Genomic DNA, 13,260 nt, shown 5'->3' on the forward strand with positions numbered 1-13,260 from the left:
CCAGGAGCGCTCGAACGGCCCGCATCGTGCTGTTGCCCCCGGCAGCTTGATAGCTGCGATGGTCTGTGCGTCAGGTGTGCGACTGGACGACTGACGGATGTCGCGTTCACTGGGGGCCTGAACTGGAGCTCGCCATCACAACCTCAAACGGGCACTCCGCCAACAACGAACTCCAGGACAACCATTTCCATCACTGCCGCCCCGCTCAACGACTTAATATCGTGCGGCGCTCTTACGACTTGATATTATAATTCCAAACACACCGTCAAACCCCCTACCACACTCCCCAGAGTTGCGCAAGGCGAACCGTCAACATGGTCAGTTGGCCGCAACACGGAGCTCAGCTCAAGCTTGCAATGTACCACATACTGACTAGCTGCGCAGGGTCAAAATCAGTCTGGCATGGGCGGAGGCCAGGACCCTTCAAAGTCCAAGAAAGATAAGGTACGGTAGCTTCATCATTTTGATGGTTTCTTCGTTGCGCTGGACGTTGTTATCTTGCGGGACTCGAGCGCTGACATCATGGACATCGCTAACCTCCATCGCCACCAAAACAGAAAGATAAGCCCAAGTACGAGCCGCCCCCGAAGCCCACCACCCGCATCGGCCGCAAGAAGAAGAGACAGGGCGGTGCCAGCGCTGCCGCCAAGCTCCCCTCAGTGTATCCGACGAGTCGATGCAAACTCCGACTGCTACGAATGCAACGAATCCACGATCATCTGCTGCTCGAGGAGGAATATGTCGAGAATCAAGAACGTCTACGCAAGGCAAAGACCGCCAAGGACAGCAACGCTCCTGCGTCCGAGCTCGAGTCTTCCGACCGCATGGCGGACGAGCGCTCCCGTGTCGATGACATGCGCGGCAGCCCCATGGGTGTCGGTGTCCTGGAGGAGTTGATCGACGACGACCACGCCATCGTTTCAAGCACATCTGGTCCTGAGTATTATGTTAGCATCATGAGCTTCGTCGACAAAGACCTGCTGGAGCCCGGCGCCAGCGTTTTGCTACATCACAAGAGTGTTAGCATTGTTGGCGTGCTCACCGATGACACGGATCCGGCCGTTAGTGTCATGAAGCTCGACAAGGCGCCCACGGAGTCGTACGCGGATATTGGTGGTTTGGAGCAACAGATCCAGGAAGTTCGTGAATCAGTCGAGCTTCCTTTGCTTCATCCGGAGCTCTACGAGGAAATGGGTATCAAGCCGCCCAAGGGTGTCATTCTCTACGGTGCTCCCGGTACCGGCAAGACTCTCCTTGCCAAGGCTGTGGCAAACCAAACTTCGGCAACGTTCTTGCGCATTGTTGGTAGTGAGCTTATCCAGAAGTATCTTGGTGACGGTCCCCGACTGGTTCGCCAGCTTTTCCAGGTATGTAAAGGCTTTTTTGAGTTACGCCCTTAAGTATAGACTCTAACATCTTCATTAGGTTGCCGCCGAGAATGCCCCATCCATCGTGTTTATCGACGAAATCGACGCCATCGGTACCAAGCGTTACGACTCAACATCGGGCGGTGAGCGTGAAATCCAGAGAACTATGTTGGAGCTGTTGAACCAGCTCGATGGTTTCGACGACCGTGGAGACGTCAAGGTCATCATGGCCACCAACAAGATCGAGTCGCTCGACCCTGCTCTGATCCGTCCTGGCCGTATCGACCGCAAGATTCTCTTCGAGAATCCCGACCAGAACACCAAGCGCAAGATCTTTACGCTTCACACCAGCAAGATGTCGCTCAACGAGGATGTTGACCTGGAGGAGTTCATTGCCCAGAAGGATGATCTTTCAGGTGCCGACATCAAGGCTATCTGCTCCGAGGCCGGTCTTATGGCCCTTCGTGAGCGCAGAATGAGGGTGCAGATGGCTGACTTCAGAGCTGCTCGTGAAAGAGTCTTGCGCACGAAGCAGGAAGGCGAGCCCGAGGGCTTGTACTTGTAACATAATCGCATATTATCAGGTCTAATTTGCAAGACGTTTCAGATCTGGGCGGATTACGAATGACATAAGGATCTGACAATCCAGCTTTGAGATGGCGGTATTCGGCCATCACTAAGCGTACCTTGGCTTGGGTGAAGATATAGGGATACCGTAGCGTTTTATCATAGCGAAAGATTCAATAAAGGTTGACTCATCTTAGGGTATGTTTTCTACTCCTTGAAGTCTTGATTTGGTCATTCATCATGAAGTCCAGCTTCGTGTCAATTTTGTTATACAGACCATCAAGGCTACGACCGCCTCTCGTCTCACTACCTATGCTTTGCCCCTTACCTCTTTCGCCTGCTGTCCTTCCATACTCAACAGGCGGCGTCTCGTTTATCCGTCTGTGCCTATCCCTTTCTCAATCCTCGTACGCCCATTCATCATCCACTGCCCTGCTCGAACACCCATGATCTCCATTACGTTCTTTCCTCCTTGCCTGCTTATCCACCGTCCTCAAAGTCTCCATCAACCCCATCGCGCCCTCCGGCCAAACCTTCTTACCATCCTTCCCACCTCTCCCTGGTTCCGGCCAAGGCACATCGCCCCTCAAAATCTCCTCTACGCTAATCCCCCTCCTCCCATAGAACTCCGCATTCGCATCCCCCCTCGGCACCACCACCGTGCCATCCATTGACACCCCCGCATACAACCCTCTACTCTTGATATAACTATACACCAGCGGCTTCCCTTCCTTGTTGTCCCTGTCTTTTTCCGACATGGAAGAAGAACCCGACCTCAAAACACCCTCCACGCCCGCCCCGGCCCCCACCGGCCCAGCAACGATGCCTACATCCCCTCCCAAACTCACACGGGAGCGCTCGGCGAAAGCTCGCACCGCCGCTGGTGTGCGTAGAACGCAGATACAGTCGTAGATATCGATACCGGCTAGAAGGCCAGCACCCAGGGAGTGAATTAGGAAACCCGAGGGCGGCGACCATGATGATCCTTTTCCAGACGTTCCACCAGAAGGTAGGCGAGAGATGACTATCCCCGAACCAGAAGAGCCGGAAAGATGTAACCCCGTGCGAAAAACGGTGAAGATGGCTAGGCCGGAGCAAGTGGTTAGGACGCGAGGGGGGATTTGGAGGAGGCTGCTGCTGCTGCTACTGCTACTGCTGCTACTGCAAAAAGACTGAATGATACGTGCAGCCTTGTCGCATTCTTGATCCATTGTCGATGGCCAGAAGGCTTCGGAGCCGAGGGCGTTGGTTAGTTTGTTGATGGGCGTGCCGGCTTTGAGGCTTAGTTGGTGGAGTCGTTCGCTGAGTGTTCGTTTGTCTTTGTTGGGGTTGGTGCTGTTGTTGTTGATGTTGTTTGACTGTGAAGAGGAGCTTAGTCCTGTTCCTGTGGGCATGAGAGCTCCTGACATCAGTCCCGCACCAAGACTAGAACCGGGCTGATGTGAGATCACCGGCCTTGGAGGCTTTGGTGGTGGAGGGGGTGAGTATCGACCACTTCCATGATGTTGTTGTGGTGGTGGTGACGGCTGTGTTGTTGGTTGATGAGGGTTATGGTAAGTGTAAGCCGGCGGAGGAGCAGAATTGTATGCTAGGCCTGGCTGAGGTGCCGCTATAGGTTGTGGCGCTACTGGTGGTGTAGAAGGGTGATGATGGTGATGATGGTGTTCATCTCGACGACGCCGTCTCCGCCGGCGATGGTTCGGATCTCCTGAGCCACCATCTCCATAGATACTAGCTGTCTCCTGGTAATAATCGGGATTGGTACCGCCCAATGCGGGTATGCGGCCTCGATCTGCTCGTGATGACATCTGCGGAACGATGGTTTTCTAGAAACAATAGTAGTGTAAAAGGGAACGTAGGTAGTCAAAGATCGTCAAATCACAATTCTCTGTTTAACGGTGGAAATGGCTATGATACAAAGAGGAACAAAGATGCTTGTGTCAACAACGTACGCGTCAAAGAAGCATACCATATCATCTCGGAACCAGTGATCTACGACCATACAAACTGACAAAATACGACCGAGGTTGCCGTCAATTGCGCCTCATCTTGAGGCAGCACCAATGTTTTTCCTTCGCCAAGCAACCCAGGACACCAAGTCGACAACCACTCGTTCCCCAAACCTTCAAAGTTGTGCAGGTCAGCAATTCATCACCACCAAAGACTTCGCGGCAGCGCGGGGCAGTGCAATGATGTCATCGGCTCATCAAGCCTTACGGTGACCGGTGTCTCCACACTGTCCGGAACTTAGGTCTAGGATTCGAATTCGCACCGATGGCTCGTGCATGATTTCGAAATCTGGACCTTGAAAAGAGGCCAGACAGAAAGAAACTGCTTGGCAAAAGAAAGAAAGACAAGGATGGTGAGATGGGAAGGAGAAGTTTCGGGAGAAGTCAACACCGAAGATCGGGCAAAAAAGAGAATGGTTTTGGGACCTGGGAGGCTCGAACTCCCGACCTCAGGATTACTCTGATGTTTTAACCAGATCATATGGGAATATGAGACCTGCGCGCTAGCCAACTGCGCCAAGGTCCCGATGTGAGTTGAGAAACAGCGGCTAAAATTGTGTTTATGTTATCTCCATCGGCACGTTGCCTTCGGAATATAATGCTTAGTGAAGCTTGCAGCTATCATTGTTCACTTTGCAAGCTGAACGTCTGAGAGACGGACCGGTTTTAAAAAGAAAAGTAAAATCATGTCTTGAATGGAAAAGGGAGAAAGGACGACGAACGGTTGAGAAATATTGTAAGGAAACATGATAAGGGGATTGATGTGCATAGAGATTGGGGAGATAAATCAAGAGTGTTGGTTTACACTCATACATTTGCACATGGCAACAGCACTGTTAACACCATTGCCATTCGGTTCCAACTGACGAGAGATACTTCCACATGATTCTGATCTGAAATCTTTTGTTAAATTGCAATTGCACTACAAGTGGTAAAGGTGTGAACCCATGTCAAGCCAGGAACACTATAATTAGCGACTTCTTCTTTTTCACAAGTGATCCAAGTGATTCAAAAGACACAACGTAAACGTAGATCAGGAAAGGACGCCTCCTGGAGCTTGAAGTACATTCAAATTGGTTTATAATGCGAAGTGGAAGAAATACCAGTAGATGTACACCATAGGTGGATGCCTATCGTGTCTGGTTCTGTAGAGAGAAATTCATTTGAAGTAGAGTGTCGTGAAGCGTACGCGTTAACGTCAGTTTGCCCATCGACGACGAGGGACAAAACTACACGTGAACCATACGCCGCGTCTGCTTCATTACTACCCAAGTCTCAGATAAGTGGTTGAGGAGGTTTGTAGACTGCATAAGTTCCTCAGGGAAAAATGAGCCCGAAGTCACAAAGTGATGAGAAGGTCATTATTTGATCAAGTTGCCGTGTGCCTTGATATAATACACTGGGGTGTCGGGTTGTCAAGTTGTCAACTAGACGAAGACTTCATCAGTTAGCTGAGTTGACACTCTTAAACCAATCCAACAGTTAATGCCTAGTAACACAGTTAACACAGGCCTAATAGTGAGCTGTCATAGGCGATATCAGACTTGAAGGTTGGCTGGCAAAGAACTTGTCTTGAGTTGTTGACTAGAGGCCGTAATTGAGGCTTGGAGATAAGAAGTTATCCTGTAGGCACAAAACCATGACATCAGAGGTTTTAGTTCGTAGACTAGTTGGCATTATTTGGCTAAGTACGCAGTAGTCATTCATCGGCTTACTTCAGCATGTTCGGGCTTGTGGACGGGGTGCCGCTGGACGGCATGGTCATCATCTACGAGACGCATAGGTCCCTTTCTGTCATGAGAACACGCCTGGCACGCACCACACAAAGGTCCCGAACTGCATGCTGAACGCCCGGGGGTATTTGTCTTGTTTCTTCCATTCATCCCATGCATGATCTCTCCATTGGTTGTGTGATCTCATCATTTATTCGTATGAGGTCCCAAGCCTGGGACAAACTGCGAGTCGGAAAGCCACTGACTCCTCCACATTTCCTCGCAGATGTTGATGATACCCTGAACCGCGCCAATCTAGAGTGAAAACGCACAAAGGATGAAAAGTCGACGAAGCAACAGTTACTATCTCTAGTAACCGAACTCCTTGAGAGCCTCGGCGGTCTTGTCGTTGACCTTGGCGCTCTTCTTGGCCTCGGAAAGCTGGCGGGCGGCGAGCTTCTTGCGCTCGTAGTAGGCGGCGCCCTTGGCCTTGCGGCGCTCCTCGAGTCTATCAAGCTGTTAGCATCAAACGGCGCGTGGCTTCGGGGGGCAAGAGCTGAGGCTCTTGCAGAACCAACGTACCTGGCAACAACATCCTCGTACTTCCAGCCGACCTCAGAGCTGAGACGGCCAACGGTGCAGAACTTGCGACCGGGCTGGAGTCTCAGGACACGGAGAGCCTGGGGAACGACCATCTTCTTCTTCTTGTCATAGGGGGGAGGGACACCCTCGAAGACCTTGAGGCGCTCAAGGGCAGCGGCGCCACGGGCAGTCTTGTGGGGAATCATGCCGCGGACAGCCTTGTAGAAGATGCGGGAAGGAGCGCGGAAATGGAAGGGACCTGCGGGCAGTCAGTATCGTCTGACTGAGAATGTCGACTGTCGTCGTCGTCTTCGTTTCGGGAGGGCTGTAACTCACCACCGCGAGTGGGGTTGTACCGGGTCATCTTGCGCAGGTACGAGTGGTACTTGACTAAAATGGTGGTTTCGTGTCAGTTTGACTGTTCTCTTCTTTCGGTCCTCTTTGTTCGTTTCGCCCATGACTGCGATTCCCAATCTGTCTTCTTGCTGTGTCCAATTCCAATATCCTCCCAAGTTCGTCCATCGTCGCAGTCATGTCTCTCTCGGTTTCGTGTAGGAGTGAAGGTGTAACGTACGCTTGGCGCGGAAGAACTCGCCAGAGATGTTGAGGGCCTCGCAGCGGACAACAACGATCTTCTGGCCGTTGAGGAGCTGCTTGGCGACGATGCTGGCGAGGCGACCGAGGAGGTGGCCCTTGCCGTCGATGACGACCTGTAAATCAACAGGTTAGCCATCACAAAACTGCTGCTGCCGCACCCTTGCCGTTAAACGGCCCGTCTCGGTGTGCAATGTCCCTGAGTTCCTCCGATTCCATATCCGTATCCATCGCCGTATCGAACATGTCGTCTCCATCTCGTTCGGTGTCGCTGCAGCGGTCGGCAACCTAGCCATTCGTCGCGATACGGATAATGGAACCGGTGGAAACCACATCCATCATAAAATCGGTATTCGGGGATTCGCAACGTACCACAGACTCGAAAGAAGACATCTTTGCCGGGGAAGACTGGGTTGACAAAGAAGGAGGATTAGCGATCTGTCCGTCAAGCTCCGGCAGATCAAATGGGCAGCAAGTCTGGCTCTTACCTCGCGATGGTTGACGGTCTGCGACTTTTTTGTGTGTGCTGAAAATTGCCCGTGTGCTTGGTGTAGTGAGAGATGCACTAGTCCGTTTTCGGAACCGGTGGAGGCTTGCCAGCCAGTGTGGCCTTTTGCTGCCTGAGGCGTTGGGGTAGGGTTAGACCTACAGTCTGCAATTGGTGGGGCTGGTTTTGCTTCGCTTCCCCGTGTCTTGGCACTCCTGTGGCGCGAGACAACCACGCTGATAACCTTATCACGGCCCCCTTGATTCAGTCCAGGTTCCAAGGTGCTTGCAGTAGTTATCTCATGGGCACAATGACGGGAATTATGATCTCATTAGAGCACACTGATAAGTTAATTGCATTTCAAGTCGATGGTCATCAATGTGGTTTTGTGGCCTTTGCTATCTTCAGGTCATCGCATTGAGCAACGTGTGCTCACAGCCAACAGCCTGGTCGATCACCGTCACGTCACGTCACTAGCCATCAAGGTAGTTACCAACGGGTGTTTGGATGCATCGCGAACCGTGAACTGGGATTTTGGGAGGGACGCCAGTCAATTACCATCTATGACCTGGCCAACAACTTCCCACCACTTCTGACCACGCTCTATGCACAAAACGCTAGACTCTCTTTAACTTCCATGTTCTCTTGTCACACCACTGAACACGGTTGCGCGAAAGCTTCGACCTGGAACAGCAATTAAAAAGTGCAAACGAACCGAACATGTGTGGCTGTTGAAGTTACACCAGCAACCTTGATACGCCTGGCAAATGGCTGAAATACCGAAGAAATGTCGACTTTATAACGACGAATCGCCTAAATCCTTCCATGCTCATGCCGACCAAGAAGCCTGAAATGATAAAAGGTTCCGGGCACTGCGCTTATGACCGTCCACACTATGCCTTGAGAGCCTCGTCGAGCGTCTTCAGAACATCTTGGCACTGCTTCACCATCTCTTTCCTCCTGGTGCGAACTGCGACATCTCCTCCCGTTTCGATATCATCAAACTTTAGGAGAACCTGCTGTAGGATTGTCTCTGATAGTTTGAGGTGCTCCTCTGATCTCTTCTTAGGATCCGAAGGAGGATGGGCCGCAAACTGTCGGCACAATGGCAGGAGTGTGTTGTTGAAGTGGGCGGCGATTTGATCGAGCTTCTCGATGGGACCGCCCGGGGCAACCGAGGCCGGGCTGGCGCGAGTGACGCTACCGGCCGAGATAGCAGAGATAGCCGAGACCCCGGACACTCCGGATGCTGCTGAAAAGCCGGACTCGGCTGAAGGGGAGTGGGATCGAACTCGTGAAGCTGCCCTCTTCCGAGGGTCTTCAGTCGGCACTCTGAGACCAACATCTGAAGCACTCTCTTGCGGGCTCTGAGGGCTGCGGGCACCACGCTCGTCTCTGGTCCTGCCTCTGCGCTTCTTGCGGTGCTTCTTGGAAGGCTCTGGTTCACCGCGAACCTCGTGCCCGTCACGATCAACGATGACAATCTCATCGCTCCCCACATCACTGCTGCTCTCGGATTCGCGCTCGCTTATCGTGACCGTGATCTCGCTGTTGTGCTTGGCGCCATACTCTCTGACAGGCTTGTCATCGTCCCTCAAGCGGCGGCCCTTGTAGTACAGACGAATTCTTCCGTGGCGGTCAGAAATCCCCAAGATCAGCTTCACTCGCTCCTTCACATCGCTGACCAAGAGTTTGCCGTCGCCAATCGAATACGCAGGAAACCCCTCGGGGTACACGGCGTTCTTGTAAACAATGTTTAGAGCGTCGTCTTCAGGTTGTTCGTACCTGCTGATAGCCGGAACGGCAGCCGGTGGTGACCGAGTGTAGTCATAGCGTTGACTGTAGCGAGGACTTTCAAGATCCTCGGTAGTGATATAGCTGAAATCTTCCTCAGTCACACTCGGCACACCTCCTTGGCCAACACCCGAGTTCCAAGACGACAAGCTGGGGCGTCCCCACCAAGACATCTTTCCTCCCTTTCTGCCTTTGAATCTCCGGGTGGCGATGACGGGGATGATGCTCAGAGCGAGGAGTGTACCGGCGGTGGCACTGTAGACCTGGTTGGGAGAAAGACCGGTCGCTGACTGAAGATACTCTGAAGCTGAAGCCAGATGCTCAGCGGTCGTCTCGAGATAAGGCTGCAACTGAGTCGGGACTTTCAAGAAGGACGTGATGTTGGCAAGCTGGGCAATCAAGGCACCTGACGATGCCGAATCTCCTCCGGAAGCCACCTTTGCGACTATGGGCTGGTCCTACGACAGTATGCCGTTGACCTGCTACAAAAGAGAGAAGAAAAGGTGGAAATCCGAAAATCTATTATAGTTGATCTGGCCGGTTTGGGGGGTAATTGGGTTGACGTTCTTGACTGGTGAGATTGTATGTTACGGCGCTGTTATCGACTTGGCCGCAGGTGTCGAGCAATCAACGGCGGACAAGATCTAGATGGACAGAAGGGCGTGAGACCAATCGCGAAGCTAGGGCTGTAATTTTCTTTGTTCGTGGGCTGGCGAAGAAAGGTACGAGAGACCAGTTGTCCTTGACACCCGTATCCAAAATCGGTAGGGAAATGACGATTAGAACGACGATCACTGCCTCGGGGTCCAAGGGTCCTTTTTCAGGCTGTTGCGCAGATGCGGGAGTGGGCGTCTTTGGCAACAGAACCGATTGGGTTGGACAAGTCTAGCAGGGCCGGTAAGGTTGGGTGCGAATGGTGTGGATGGTGGCGGACAGGGTGGGAAGACGAGGTTCGGGTTGATGTTTGAGGTTTGAGGGTGCAACTTGAAGTGGACGGTGGCGGTTGTTCGTGTCAGGACAGTTTTGAAGTCAGCAGGAGAGGTTGCACATGGAGCGGGAGCTGAGTCTGAAAGGGCGACCAGGATCCCAACTTTTCATCTGAACACCCCGTCCGAAAGGGAAGAACCCACGGAGCCGCTAAAAGTGGTCCCAACTCCCAAGGCCAAGGCACGCCCGGGCTTTGCCTGTTACTTCTGCCCCGGGGCGTCCCTTCTGCAAACTGCTCCCATTGGAACCACATTAGTATCATTAGGTAATCCATCATGACTTGCACATTCATCGATTGCTTGGCTCCATGGCGTTCATCTCATGAGCTCAACGGCCTCTCCGGACATTGTTCATAGAATCCACACTACTTCCAGACTTCTGCTACGACGACATGGGAACTCCGTTCAAAATACTTTTGGGTCTTTTGGGGTCTTGCATCATGCCTTGTGGTTATGTTGGCTCCCTGCAAGAAGCCGCTTCAGGGCCTCGAATCGGACAGGACAACAGTAAACTCAACGGGATGTCGGTGTAAGTGTGAGATTAGAGACACCAACTCCAGGCATTGCCTCATCTTGAAAAGGATAATCCATCAATTTCGGATAACGTCGAAAGAAAGAAGACGCTAGTTTTCCGTTCAGCCCCTCTTCGTCTCGCTTTCTAGTGCACGTTGGAGAGCTCAACTGGCTGGAAGCTCACCACGAAGTCCATGATCACCGGCAAGCCTTGTTCACACTGCCGAACCAGGAATATGAGCGTCGGGGTCACTCACGTGCATCGCTTCCCAAGACCCGTGGAGCCGCCTTGCCCTCTGCTCTGGGGAAAGTGGACTGTCTGCAAGCCAGGAATTACGATGCCGTGGCGGCAACAAGTCAATGACATGCATTTCCTTTCCAGATGAAGTCATGGCCGGGTCCAAGGCTGCTGACCTCCTGCTCGGCTCACATGCTGTGAATAGCTTCACTGCTCCAATGGGAAACGATGGAAAGTCCGCCTCGCCAGAAATTGCGATCTGGCCCGATTCGAGTTCCCGTTGAGCACAGTGTTGGAGAGGACCGGGCTTGCCAGGCAGGTTCAGGGTATGGAGTGTGGTATTCGCTTCACCAGGCCGGACACTAACTGCTCCGGCCGGCCGTGGCTGAAGTCAACGTCCCGAGTGGAACCCTTGATGGCGGCTAACCTCGCTGTTTTCGGACTGCTCTCTTCTTGTCGCCGCGCCTACAGTGGCATCAAGATCCTGGCATTATCAGAGAAAGCAAAGATATTGCACATGTCTGAATGGTTTGGAGCGATCCGAAATCATTCTGTGGTGCAGCTTTCATTTTCTTTTTTCACCATTTGCGCGGAGACTTGCCGAATCTCAACACAGATATCGTGGCCTGAAGTTTGGGGAAGTGGGGTCATAGGAAAGGGGGAGTTAAGATAACGGCGGGGAATTTGATGATGGCTTTCTGGTGAATCGTGGGTGAATCGCGCGGTGGGAAAGGTCTTTGCGTCATTGGGTTCTTTGTGTCCATGCAAGCTCCCAGGATGAGCCGTGTGGCTCAAGTTGAGACGGCAGAGATTTGAACTGCTGAGCGCGAAAAACAGAGATGATGGCGACATTCGTCCCTCGAGGTCCCTGTATCTGATTCTCAAGACACAATGTGAGACCGGCGAACTTCAACCGGTAGGACTGAACTGTTCTCATTGGTAACGCGGAAACTGGAATTACTCTGCAAATATTCTGCTCGAGTCGGTGACTTTGCAGCATCTTCGCGTGCCAAAGTGTGCAGAAGCCGCACAGTGTCGGGCGTCCCTCATCCCCGATGCTCTATCAAATGACCCAGTCCTTGAACTGCCCCCGATATGAGAGCCTTCCAAAACTGGAGTCGTGACAAATTCACACCGAATGTCGCAATCGCCATTTCCACCCCTCATATCCCGTTGTGCCCACCCTAGCTTGACACACGGTCACACACGCTTTCCAAAAGCTTCGTTTTCCGCAGTGCTTAAGGTAGTTTCCCCCAATTTGCCTTCCCCAACTGTTCTACCATATAAATCCTTCCCCTTCCCCTCTCTGTATATATATATCGCTCCCTTTGGACCTCAACCCCGCGCAACCTCTATGTCCTTCATCTTCCGCCGATTCTTCTCCAGCACAACATCCACCATGTCCGACGCCGCTACTCAGAAGGCTAAGCAGCTCATCAACGACAACGCTGTCGGTATGTGACCGCCCCACGTGTTTAGCTGTCTTATGTGTTCCCCTGCGCACTGGCGGCATGAAGTCGCGCGAGGTCATCAGCTGCATCGGCACGGGCCGCTACACGTGCGCTCCATGTGTGTGCGCGAGTCCGGCGGCCTGGTGCATGTGGCCATTCGCTCGCGGACCCTTTATTGTGTGTCTCTTGCAGAGACTTGCAGTTCCGGTCTTCGGTCTAGCCCTTGTCGCTGAGAGGAACTTGGAAATCAGCTTAACTCCTGTTTGCCTTGATGGCAGCCATTTCGCTGCTCGTCGCATGAAGGAAACCGTCGCTAACGAGTCTTTTCGTCGCCAATAGTTGTCTTCAGCAAGTCTTACTGCCCCTATTGCTCCAACACCAAGCAGATCCTCGACGGTCTCAATGCCAAGTACACCACCTACGAGCTCAACCAGGAGAGCGACGGCTCCGATGTCCAGGATGCCCTTCTCAAGTTGACCGGCCAGCGCACCGTTCCCAACATCTTCATCGGCAAGCAGCACATTGGCGGTAACTCCGATCTCGAGGCTGTTGTCAAGAACGGCAAGAACGGCAAGAAGATCCAGGAGCTCCTCCAGGAGGCTGGTGCTCTCTAAATCGCCCCTGACAGACATTTGTGTTTTGGTGGTTACGAAGAAACATGACGGGAAGAAAGTTGGGCAAAGAGGAAAGCAGCGTTCAAAAGGCTCACGTTATGGGAGACATCACGGAAAGCCCGAATGTGCGTAGCGCAACGGGGCACTGCTTCTAGTTTTAAAATCGCGGGATGGGATATCCAAGGATCTATCATACGGCGGCTGTTCGTCTGAAGCATTTTGCGGAAACAAAAACATTTGAAATACCCTAACATCATTGTCACAAATGAGTGATGCTTCAGTTTACTTGTGATTACCTGCGTGCAAAAAGCACCCTATCCATTATTCTTACATCAAGGCCCATTTT

At 52.5% G+C, this 13,260-nt stretch overlaps 5 protein-coding genes and 1 non-coding gene across 6 annotated transcripts; 2 read left to right on the forward strand and 4 right to left on the reverse strand.

Moving 5' to 3' along the window:
* The first annotated feature begins 92 nt into the window (after positions 1-92).
* SMAC4_03926 (uncharacterized protein) lies at positions 93-2,133 on the forward strand. The gene is made up of 4 exons (XM_003348032.2): positions 93-317; positions 385-444; positions 558-1,367; positions 1,426-2,133. Exons 1-4 carry the CDS (start codon positions 315-317, stop codon positions 1,930-1,932), a joined length of 1,380 nt encoding a protein of 459 aa, XP_003348080.1. The 5' UTR covers positions 93-314; the 3' UTR covers positions 1,933-2,133.
* A 3-nt stretch (positions 2,134-2,136) lies between these two features.
* On the reverse strand, positions 2,137-3,742 carry SMAC4_03925 (uncharacterized protein; the record flags this gene model as incomplete). Its single annotated transcript, XM_003348031.2, has 1 exon — positions 2,137-3,742. One exon carries the CDS (start codon positions 3,740-3,742, stop codon positions 2,333-2,335), a length of 1,410 nt encoding a protein of 469 aa, XP_003348079.1. The 3' UTR covers positions 2,137-2,332.
* Positions 3,743-4,363: 621 nt separating this feature from the next.
* On the reverse strand, positions 4,364-4,469 carry SMAC4_13249. Its single transcript has 2 exons — positions 4,432-4,469; positions 4,364-4,399 (listed from the first exon to the last, which is right to left on the reverse strand). It is a non-coding gene; the product is annotated as a tRNA-Met (tRNA).
* Positions 4,470-5,427: 958 nt separating this feature from the next.
* SMAC4_03924 (60S ribosomal protein uL13) lies at positions 5,428-7,243 on the reverse strand. Its single transcript, XM_003348030.2, has 5 exons — positions 7,204-7,243; positions 6,812-6,947; positions 6,574-6,627; positions 6,238-6,496; positions 5,428-6,163 (listed from the first exon to the last, which is right to left on the reverse strand). Exons 1-5 carry the CDS (start codon positions 7,222-7,224, stop codon positions 6,025-6,027), a joined length of 609 nt encoding a protein of 202 aa, XP_003348078.1. The 5' UTR covers positions 7,225-7,243; the 3' UTR covers positions 5,428-6,024.
* Positions 7,244-8,211: 968 nt separating this feature from the next.
* On the reverse strand, positions 8,212-9,285 carry SMAC4_03923 (uncharacterized protein; the record flags this gene model as incomplete). The annotated part of the gene is made up of 1 exon (XM_003348029.2): positions 8,212-9,285. One exon carries the CDS (start codon positions 9,283-9,285, stop codon positions 8,212-8,214), a length of 1,074 nt encoding a protein of 357 aa, XP_003348077.2.
* A 2,603-nt stretch (positions 9,286-11,888) lies between these two features.
* SMAC4_03922 (uncharacterized protein) lies at positions 11,889-13,182 on the forward strand. Its single transcript, XM_003348028.3, has 2 exons — positions 11,889-12,303; positions 12,640-13,182. The coding sequence occupies exons 1-2, from the start codon at positions 11,988-11,990 to the stop codon at positions 12,912-12,914; spliced, it is 591 nt and encodes a 196-aa protein (XP_003348076.3). The 5' UTR covers positions 11,889-11,987; the 3' UTR covers positions 12,915-13,182.
* The last annotated feature ends 78 nt before the right edge of the window (positions 13,183-13,260 follow it).

The sequence above is a fragment of the Sordaria macrospora genome, chromosome 2 (assembly GCF_033870435.1).
Source record: "Sordaria macrospora chromosome 2, complete sequence".
Classification (NCBI taxonomy): domain Eukaryota; kingdom Fungi; phylum Ascomycota; class Sordariomycetes; order Sordariales; family Sordariaceae; genus Sordaria; species Sordaria macrospora.

Excerpts from the sequence above, each read along its gene's own strand:
- SMAC4_03924 (XM_003348030.2), bottom strand. The coding sequence starts at position 7,224 with ATGTCTTCTTTCGAGTCTGTG. Across the intron at positions 6,948-7,203 it reads TGTCTTCTTTCGAGTCTGTG|GTCGTCATCGACGGCAAGGG; the intron begins GTACGTTGCGAA and ends GTTGATTTACAG. Across the intron at positions 6,164-6,237 it reads TACGAGGATGTTGTTGCCAG|ACTCGAGGAGCGCCGCAAGG; the intron begins GTACGTTGGTTC and ends ACAGCTTGATAG.
- SMAC4_03926 (XM_003348032.2), top strand. Across the intron at positions 445-557 it reads CAAAGTCCAAGAAAGATAAG|AAAGATAAGCCCAAGTACGA; the intron begins GTACGGTAGCTT and ends CCACCAAAACAG. Across the intron at positions 1,368-1,425 it reads TGGTTCGCCAGCTTTTCCAG|GTTGCCGCCGAGAATGCCCC; the intron begins GTATGTAAAGGC and ends CATCTTCATTAG.
- SMAC4_03922 (XM_003348028.3), top strand. The coding sequence starts at position 11,988 with ATGTCGCAATCGCCATTTCCACCCCTCATATCCCGTTGTGCCCACCCT. Across the intron at positions 12,304-12,639 it reads CATCAACGACAACGCTGTCG|TTGTCTTCAGCAAGTCTTAC; the intron begins GTATGTGACCGC and ends CGTCGCCAATAG.